The sequence below is a fragment of the Tursiops truncatus genome, chromosome 14, assembly GCF_011762595.2.
Source record: "Tursiops truncatus isolate mTurTru1 chromosome 14, mTurTru1.mat.Y, whole genome shotgun sequence".
NCBI classification, from domain to species: Eukaryota; Metazoa; Chordata; class Mammalia; order Artiodactyla; family Delphinidae; genus Tursiops; species Tursiops truncatus.
Genome location: NC_047047.1, coordinates 25,956,320 through 25,966,470, shown reverse-complemented (window position 1 = coordinate 25,966,470; position 10,151 = coordinate 25,956,320). Strand labels below are relative to the sequence as shown.

The window sequence follows — 10,151 nt, the reverse complement described above, 5'->3', positions numbered from 1 at the left end:
TGATTCACAGTGGCTATGTGGAGTGAGCAAGACAATCTTTTGTCGTATGAAACCAATGAGCTTTAGGGACCCTAAATTACAGCCCAATCTAACCTAGGAGTCCAGAAACTACTGCCCTCTGGTCAAATCTTGCCCATCACTTATTTTTGTAAATAAAGTTTTACTGGGATACAGCTGTGTGTATCATTTATATACTGTCTGTGGATGCTTCAGCGCTACAACAGCAAGAGCTGAGTAGGTGCAACAGACACCATATGGCCTGTAGAACCGGAAATACGTACTACCTTGTCCTTAACAGAAAAGTTTGCTGACCCCTAACCTACTCTATCTTGACTGACACAATCATATTTTAAGACAAAATAGAAAAAAAAACCCAAAAAACCAAAGCATTTATAAAACATGACTTTTAGCTGTAAAACCTCGGGCAAGTTATTTATTACTTCTACAACCTTTTAGTTGCCTTTGTGTAAAATGGGAGTATTAACAGTATCTACCTCATATGATGCTGTGATAATTAAATGAATTCTTGCATGTAAAAACTTGGAACCAGGAGGCTTGGAACAGCAATGCTGGAGTAGCCAGAAGGAAGTGCAGGAATATGAGCTGAGGGATATAAAGTCATGAAAACAAGAACTCAGTACATTGTAGACACCCAATAAATGTTAGCAATTATTCCACTTACATAAAAATAAAATATATTTGAACAGAAACAGAAGACTAGAAGGCAGTAACAAATAACAGTAACCATGGTTATCTTTTAAAATATTAAGAGATAGGATCAGGAATGGTTTTATTTTTTTTCCTTTGTTACCATTCTGTGCTTTAAATTTTTCTACAACAAACATAATAGATTTTATAATCTGGAAAAAATAATGAATGGTTTTTATAATTGCTGAAAATTTTTAATATTTCTGTCATTTCACAAAACATCTTTTGTTGACATCCTACAAATGATACCATCCAATAACGTCCCAATTCTTTCTTCTTGTGAAGATAGTTTATATATCTGTAAAAATAAAAGACAGATTATGACATGCTGACATATTCATGTACTACTAATTTTCATTACACGAGCATGTATATGTGAATTAACTTATTACTCAATTATTGGGATAATGGTGTAAAATCACAATGTGTTTAAAGTTTGGAAAATAGATGACAATTCATCACTTACATCAAAAGTTTCAATTGCAGTTATGGTGATAACTCTCTAAACATAGAAATACATTTGTACCAGTTTTAAAAGCATACATCTAGACATTAACTTCATACTACATTGTGTAAGATATAGATATTTAAATGTACTGTGTAACATATAGATATTTAAAATTATTTATTCTTTTAAAAAGAATGCATTGGGCTTCCCTGGTGGCACAGTGGTTAAGAATCCGCCTGCCAATGCAGGAGACACGGGTTCGAGCCCTGGCCTGGGAAGATCCCACATGCTGCTAAGCAAATAAGCCCGTGAGCCACAACTACTAAAGCCTGTGCTCTAGAGCCCACGAGCCACAACTACTGAGCCCGTGTGCCACAACTACTGAAGCCCGCGTGCCTAGAGCCCGTGCTTGGCAACAAGAGAAGCCACCATAATGAGAAGCCTGCGCACTGCAACGAAGAATAGCCCCCGCTTGCCGCAACTAGAGAAAGCCCGTGCGCAGCAATGAAGACCCAACGTAGCCACAAATAAATAAATAAAATTATATATATATATAAAGAATGCATCAACTAAGTTTTTAATTATGTTACATAACCCTGCATTTCCAATTCTTTGCATCTATAATTATTTTTCAAGTAACTTTTAATTATATTAACCTTTCTTAAAAGTTAAAAATATATATAGAAGCATTGGCGTTCAGTAAACGAACAGTATTATTCCACATCTATCATGCTCTTTCTAAAAATACAGGCTTACAAACCTTTTTGACTTCCGTAATATTTGTTATTTCAGGGAGATTTTTGAGAGAAACTTGATGACCTTCTACCTGAGATATTAGGTATTCTTGATTTATTTGTTTTTCTCCCTCTTCAATATAAGCAATCAGAACTGAAGTGTCATTTGCCGAGATACCAAACTTTTTCAAGGCCTCTGAAATCTAAGGGGGAAAAAAAGACAATAAAACCAGTAGTTTCAACATCTGAAATCTCTCCCCATTTGTGCTCTTTCCTGGTCAGATTCTTATTTTTCATATCCTAATGGTTTTCTCTGTCTACAGTTTTTCAACAATCCCTTCCTAATATCTACCAGCTCTGCCTCTTGAGTACTCCCTGCTCAAAGCTGCACTTCATTCCCATAGAGTCAAGCCTGGACTTGGCATGGCGCACAAACACCCACTCCCCCTGGACCTAAGTGACCCTCTAGCCATGCACTCCTGCCCTCTAGCCAGTCGGGACTGTTTGGGGCTCCCGTCATTTCATACTTTTTTGCCTGGGCTCACACTTTGCCCTCTGCCTGGAGTGCCCTCATCTTTCAAGGTCCAGTTCAAATGTCACTCCCCTTGCACTTTCCTCCTTACAGAATGAATTGCTTCTTTGTTCCCACAGATTTGCATTATTATTCCCATTATATCAATTATCTTAGGGCATTTGGACTTTGTCTTGTTCATCTGCCTTCCTCAGAAACATATTTGTTTCTTCTGCCCCTACAGCTGGAACAGACACAAGCTCAACAGATGTTTATGAATTGTACAGTCTCCTGAGTTATTTCAGTGATCTCAAAGAAACAATAGTAACCCAGTAATTTTCCCCCAGGTACTGCGGAATTCTATCACCACACATTTTATAAACTTTTCAAACATCTGTATTTGAAACTATGCCATGGGTTTCCTAACTTTTCTCTTGATGTCAGCACTTGATTGTGTTGTTAATAGTAGTAGTAATACTAAAACTTTGTCAGCAAAATTACATTTTTTTTCAAATGTGCCCCAGGTAGAATATTTTAAACTCAATAACTTTGATTACTATCAGTATCTCAAACCACAAACTCTTCCTATGCACTGGGTGTGTGAGCATGTGTTAAAGGGCTGTTCTAGGTCCCAGGCAGACTTCTGGTGTATGGAAAAGACATGGGTTCTATCCTCAAAGAGTTTATGGGGAGAACGAAAGATACACATGATAACACACAAATATCCATGCCTAATTTTTATCATTAGATTTAAATATCACTTAGAGTGATCTTCCTGACTCTATATGGTCAGGAAGGACAAATAAAACTATCCTCACTTAATTTAGCTAAACTTTAGTTTACTCATATGTGAAGTGACTCCAAAGCTTATTTGTCTAGTAAGAGGCAATACTAAACCTCAACTCTCTGTCCAGCATTCTTTCTTCACTATTATTTTTGTTTGTTACTAACAACAGGCTCCAACCCAACAATAAGTACAAAGGCTACCATGACAAGGTCAAAAGATATAAAGTAAGTAAATTCCACATTAATTACATTGTTATTTGGGGAAAGATTGAAAATAATTTCAGTAGATAGAGTTCTTGTCTTCATTTTTCCCAGTTTGTAGAGGTGAACTGCTTTGTTTGCTGCCACAAGTATCTGAAATGGATCGACAATCTATCAAAGAGAACAAAAAGAATTACATACAGAGAATCTGGAGTACTCTGAAGACATATGCCCTATATCATGGTAACTCCAGTGTCAGGCTGTTTTACTTCATCACAATTCCTACGGACTACATTTTCAAAATTTTCAAAATCTCAAGGGCCTACGGTGTTTAGAAAATCACAGAATTTTACAGCTGCAAGCAACTTAGGTAAATAGTAAAAAGTTTTAAAACAACACTTATTGAGGGCTATTATTATGGGAAAGGCCATATTCTCAACATTTTACCTTCATTTTCTATACTTCTCAAAACGACCCTATGATATCTGTATCATTATTCACATGCAATAGATGAGGAAACCAAGGCAAAGGATGAGTTGGAATTCCAGTTCTGTCACTTACCACCGAGGGAACCTGGGCAAATTCCTTAGGTTTTATCTGTAGAAGCAGATAATCACCATACTTACTTCACAGGGTTGTTATGAAGATTAAGTGAGTTAGCGGTATATGTAAAGAACTTAGAACAATGCCAGGAACCAAATTAGCACTATATAAAGGTTGGCTACCACTTGCTCAAAGTCATAATAAATGGCATATCTGGGATTTAAGTCCTGCTGATTCTACCACTATGCAATGTCTCCTTTACAGAGATTTTCTAGTTCAGAAGAGAAGATGGAGATCCAGGCATCTGCCATCACATCAGAGCTAGACCACCTTTCACATCTCCAAGGGCAGGCCCTGGCACTTCGGCTTCTAGTCACTGTTAAATTCAAGGCTGGCCAAATCTGATTCCACTCTACAGCTTGGACAAGAACTTTTTGCCTGAAGATAACAATTTTAGGCTAACCTATAACGTCATGAAAAATCATCATATTCTTAAACTCCCCATGTAGTTCACTCATTCCCACGAGTACTTACCACTGTAGGATTTATTAATGAGCCATCAATGGCACCTTCCATGGCCTTTTTTCTCAAGTCTCCAGCATTTTTTACATCTTTAAATAACAGAAGGGTCACCCTGTATTCGGGAAATAGGTCCAGCTGATGTGTTAACTGCATTTCATCGATAAGCAAGATTCTATTGCACAAGACCAAAAGACCAAAAGTTAACAACTGTAAGTCACTAACAAACAAATATCCTTACTAACAATTAAATATATTAAAGTAACTTGAATAATGAGATGTAGAACTGTTAAAATAGAAAAATCCACCCCAAAACATTTGGCATTCTCATGAGACACTGTCTTCCTAACCCTGCTGAGCTGTTTCTAGCTTCCTTTACCATTCCTGGGAAAGGATCAAGGTTGACACCTGGCCCCCTGGCTGTGCAGATAAGGCAGGCTCTGATGCATGGAAGAAGGGCAGCTTCCCAACAGACAACTAGGAGCAGAAAACCAAAAATTGTTTAGACCACAGGTTACTTATAGCATTAAGGAAACCTCACTCTAACTTGGTCTTTTTAGCTTTCTGATCTCACCATTTGTTTATATTTTAGCAGAACCTAGACACAAATATAAAGAAAATAATCTTATAGAAGAAAGTATGACACAACTCAAAGATATTCATTTCACACATGGGAATTTAGCCACGAGGGTACAATTCTTAAATAATAATACTGACCCTTTATAGACGTAAATTTAACAAGGACATAAAATACAAATAACTGGAAAGACATAATCTATCTTTGAAATGGAAAAACTAAGCACTGCAAAAATCTGATCTTTAAAACAATTTCAATTACAGTCCCAATGAGATATTTGGGTGAGGCAATTTTATAGGTTCATTTTATCCTTTCACCTAGGTTCCATTGCTAGCATTTTTCTTAAGGAATAAATTGGCAATCTGAAGATTTACGTAATAAGATGTCCTTCTCATCATCCTAAGAGTAAAAAGTTGAAAACCTACCTAACTAGTAACAGGGGATTGGTTTTTACTAAACAACCACTAAAAACTAGTCTTGAAGAGTAGTTAAGGATGTGTAAATATAGCAATAAATAACATTAAGTACTTCACATCTGATTGGAAAACAAAACACAAAATGTGACACAAATTGTGGGGTTTTTTAAAAGGTACACAAAAAGAAAAAATATTGAAAGAAAAATACAACAAAAAGTTATCCTTGACTTGCTGGAATTACATCTGATCTTTTCTGTTACAATCAGGAAAGAATAAAATTTGTGAATAACGTCCTAGCACACAGCAGTTCAACCTTTATTATCATGATAACGTCCAATGGAAAAAAAATAGATACAGACAGAATGTATACCCAATTATATAAAAAGATGCACTCAGAAAGCAAAAACATAAAGGAAGCACACCAAAGTACGGCCATCTTGGATAGCAGAATTGCAGGTAATTTTTATTGTTTTCTATAAAAAATATTTTTGTGTGTATGTTCTGAAATTTCTGCAGTGTGCACACAAAATATAATGAGTACATATAACTAGGGAGGAAAAATTTTTTGTGGTTTTTGTTTTTACACTAGGGGAAAAAGGCCCCCTAGCAAACGTCAAATTGGTTTGTTTTGTTTTCTATAATTCACTCAGGTCAGAAACTTCGAATCATCGTTGGATACTAACCTCTCACTCAAATCCCATATCTAATCCAAAAGTCTTGTCAATTTTTAATTATCATCTCGACAGCTCCAATTTTCTCCTATACCCACTGCCACCACCGTAGGCCACCATCTCTCATCTACATCTGTGACCTCCTAGAAGTGGTCGCCTCACCATTCCTGCCCTCCTACCATCCAACCTCCACCCACGGGCGTTCCAAACTCTATGATCTGGCTTCCTCCCTCTTCGGCTTCCTAGCGCACCCCTCCCCTGATCGCGCTCATTCCGCCACCGCCGCACTTGACTTCTCAGCTTCAATTCACCAAGATCCCGCCCCCACGCGCCCTCTAGGACAGGCAGTTCCCCTGATGCAATCCTCCCTCCCTTCAACTCGCCGGTAAGAGCCCATTTACCAGCACGCCCAGAACCCAGGACTAGCTCCCTATTCTACGAGCTCCTCTGTCACAACTTTGATGAGTCGCGGCCTTATCAGGATGATGTATCGTCAGCTGATACATCAGGGAGAGACTACGCAGATCATTGCCGGGCTGCATCCTAGGGCCGGGCCTCGGGAGGCGCTCGATAAACGAGGAAGCCGAGGATCACACCCGTTGTCTAGAAAATGGGTGCCGGGACTGCGTCTTCCGTTCCCGCCCGGCCAGCTCTTGCTCGGCGAGGACTCACCGTCGCGTCCCTGTTCGTCTCGTAAGATCTTCCCCACGGAAACAATGCCCTGAACTTCCGGAAGATCGCCCTCAGCTGCGCCCCTTCTCCGCCCTCCCGGCACACCCTTCTTCCCCGGCTTGAATCGCATCAGCGGACGCGAAGGAGAGCCGGGGCTCCGTCCACCACTTCCGGCGAGGGAGGAGGCGAGATTCCTCCGGCAGGGCCGGAAGCTGGGGGATCCGTGGGCTCCGCCCGGTCCTTAAGCACCTTGACTTTGGACGAGACGTCCTCAGTTTCTTCCTGTGCAAAGAAAAGTATTGGCTTCAATGAGCTCTACGTACGTCTCCGCTGCTCGAGATTCAACAGTTCTTTTTCGAGGCAGGCGGGATTTAGTTTGCTTCTTGTTCTGGGTACGCTCACTGGGGAAGGATCTCCTGGAGCCGAACGCAGTCGGCGACCTACCTGAGGTACTTCAGAGAGAGGTGACAGTACGTTAATGGAGTCAACCTCTTCATCCAGCAGGCTCACAGATTTGACTTGTCATCCTTAAGTGTATCAGCCTCTAAAAGAGGAGGTAATCCGCTGAACAGGCTGTAGAGAATTATTTTCCATGTTTTTTATGCTTGGGGCTCATGTTGGTCAATACTTTTCTTTAAACAAAAAGACAGGTAAATAACAAATAGGGTGGATATATGCTATGGAGAAAAAACCAGAGGAAATGAGGTAATGTCAGGCCGTGGGTATTACTATTTTAAATAGGATGGTTAAGAAAGATCTCACCAAAAAGGGCCATTTGAACAGTGACTGGAGGAGGTCTGGAAGGAAGTTCTGTGTGTATTTGAAGAGCAGCATTCCAGGCAACAAAGAGTGTTCAAAGGCTGAGACAGATACGGCCTTAGCCTATTTAAGAAAGAGCAAAGAACCTTGTGGCTTGAGCACAGTGGGAATGTATATGAAAAAAAAATTGTTCTGACAGAAGACTGGAATCCAGATTATGTGAAGAACTCCAACTCAAAAATTATGAGCCAACCTAATTAAGAATAGGAGACATTTTTGAACACACTTCACAAAAGATATATGAAAGGCCAATAAAAACTTGAAAAAATGCTCAACATCATTATTCATCAGGGAAATAAAAATTAAAAACATAATGAGATACTATTACATACCCGTAAGATGACTAAAATTTAAAAGATCTTAAAATTTTTAAATACCAAGTGTTGTCAGACATGCAGAACTAGAACCCTCACATGTTGCTAGTCCGAGTATAAAATAGTATAACCACTTTGGAGAAGAGTTTGGCAGCTTCTTAAAAAATTAAATGTGTTCTTACCATACCCAGCAGTTTCACTCCTTGGTATTTACCCAGAAGTGAAAATGTGTCCACACAAAGGCTTGAACGTGAATGTTCATAGTACTTGACTCATAATAGCCCCAAACTGGAAACAACCCAGTGCCCAACAACACATCAATGGATAAACAAATTGTGGTAAATTAATGTCATGAAATACTATTCAGTAATAAAAGAAATGAACATACTTGCAACAATACTTGCAACATGGATGAATCTAAAAACATGCTCAGCAAAAAAGCAAGAAACTAAAATTATGTTACTGTATGATTCCATTTCTATAACTATAGGAATTGCAAATTTATTCTAGAGTGAATGAAAGCAAATTAGTGGTTGCTAGGAATGGGCAAGTGGGAGACACTGAAAAGAACCCCCAAGGGAACCTTTGCATTCACATGAAGCCAATGTTCTGTATCTTTTTTTTTTTTTTTTTTTTTTTTTTGGGGTTTGTGGGCCTCTCACTGTTGTGGCCTCTCCCGTTGCGGAGCACAGGCTCCGGACGCGCAGGCTCAGCGGTCATGGCTCACGGGCCCAGCCACTCCACAGCATGTGGGATCTTTCCAGACCGGGGCACGAACCCATGTCCCCTGCATCGGCAGGCGGACTCCCAACCACTGCGCCACCAGGGAAACCCCAATGTTCTATATCTTGATGTGGTGTTAGTTAAAAGGGAGTATGAATTTGTCAAAATTCATTAAATTATGTACTTTTAAAGAGTACATTTTATAAAATTATGCCCCAGTAAAGTCAATTAAAAAATAGACATAGAAAAAAAAAGTTGTCCCAGTTCAGTGACTTGTCTGTGACCACCAAAAGCTGGAAATGACCCAAATGTTCATCAAGTGAATGGACAAACTGTATATCCATACAATGGAATACAACTTGGCAGTAAAAAGGAAATCAACTATTGCTACATAAAATAACATGGATAAATCTCAAAATAGTCATGCTGAAAGAAAAAAGCCAGACATAAAAATAGTGTATACTGTATGACTCCATTTATATAAAACTAATTTATAGTGACAAAGCAAATCACCAGTGGCTTGGGTAGGGGGCCTGGGGTGGAAAAGGAGAATTACAAAGGGGCACTAGGAATCTTTGGGGTAATATCAATAGATGTGTTCTATCTTAATTGTGGTAATGGTCTCATGGATGTATACATGTCAAATTTATCAACCTGTTCACTTTAACAGTTGTACAGTGTATCATATGTCAATTATATTTCTAAAGCTGTTTTAAAAATCACAACACTACATCTGTATTAGAATAGCTCAAAGAAATGAAAAAACTGACAATATAAGTGCTGGTAAGAATGTGAGCAACTGGAACCATTCCTGTGTCATGTGAAAATAACCCCCCAAATGAAACTGTATTTCTTGATAAACTGTTACTTGATGTCTCTGTATTCCTAAAAAGTATAAATATTTGTAGGATCTCAATGTCAAGTCAGTGGAAGAGCTCTGGTACTTCTTGGTCTCATATGTGTGGTTGAAAAATTAATAGCTATGACTGCCAGATTTATTAACAAATAATAAATTTATGAATTTTATTATTTTAAAATTTTATTTATTACTTTTGGCTGCATTGGGTCTTTATTGCTGTGCACAGGCTTTCTCTAGTTGTGGCTTGCAGATGCTACTTTTTGTTGCAGTGTACGTGTTTCTCATTGCACTGGATTCTCTTGTTGTAAAGCACGGGCTTTACGTGCACGGGCTTCAGTAGTTGTGGCTCACAGGCTCTAGAGTGCAGGCTCAGTAGTTGTGGCGTATGGGCTTAGTTGCTCCATGACACGTGGGATCTTCCTGAACCAGGGCTCGAACCTGTGTCCCCTGCATTGGCAGGTGGATTCTTAACCACTGTGCCACCAGGGAAGTCCCTACATTTATGAATTTTAAATGTGTTACATTTGTCTTGCTGAGGTCCTCTAGAAAGCAGAACCTGAGGCAAGGATTAAAATGCTGGTATTTTATTTGGGGTATGTAGGAACAGAGTTGTGAGGGTGAGGAACAGGCTTCACAATGAGACAAAAAGC

At 39.1% G+C, this 10,151-nt stretch overlaps 1 protein-coding gene across 7 annotated transcripts; it reads right to left on the bottom strand.

Moving 5' to 3' along the window:
• Positions 1–678: 678 nt before the first annotated feature.
• On the bottom strand, positions 679–6,944 carry TPRKB (TP53RK binding protein). 7 transcript variants are annotated; one of them, XM_073791237.1, is made up of 7 exons: positions 6,516–6,763; positions 4,973–5,048; positions 4,466–4,625; positions 3,950–3,985; positions 3,437–3,559; positions 1,917–2,093; positions 679–1,006 (listed from the first exon to the last, which is right to left on the bottom strand). In XM_073791237.1, exons 2-7 carry the CDS (start codon positions 4,975–4,977, stop codon positions 920–922), a joined length of 588 nt encoding a protein of 195 aa, XP_073647338.1. In that variant the 5' UTR covers positions 4,978–5,048; positions 6,516–6,763; the 3' UTR covers positions 679–919. The 7 variants fall into 7 exon arrangements, with proteins under 7 accessions (XP_073647338.1, XP_033694077.1, XP_033694076.1 ...); XM_033838186.2 differs by lacking the exon at positions 4,973–5,048 and adding an exon at positions 4,830–4,927; XM_033838185.2 differs by lacking the exons at positions 4,973–5,048; positions 6,516–6,763 and adding an exon at positions 6,787–6,944.
• Between the last annotated feature and the right edge of the window lie 3,207 nt (positions 6,945–10,151).

Coding starts and splice junctions, on each gene's coding strand:
- TPRKB (XM_073791237.1), bottom strand. Junction 3,986..4,465: donor CATTAATAAATCCTACAGTG/GTAAGTACTCGT, acceptor CTGCTTCTACAG/ATAAAACCTAAGGAATTTGC. Junction 2,094..3,436: donor ATCTTTCCCCAAATAACAAT/GTAATTAATGTG, acceptor TTTCCCCCTTAG/ATTTCAGAGGCCTTGAAAAA.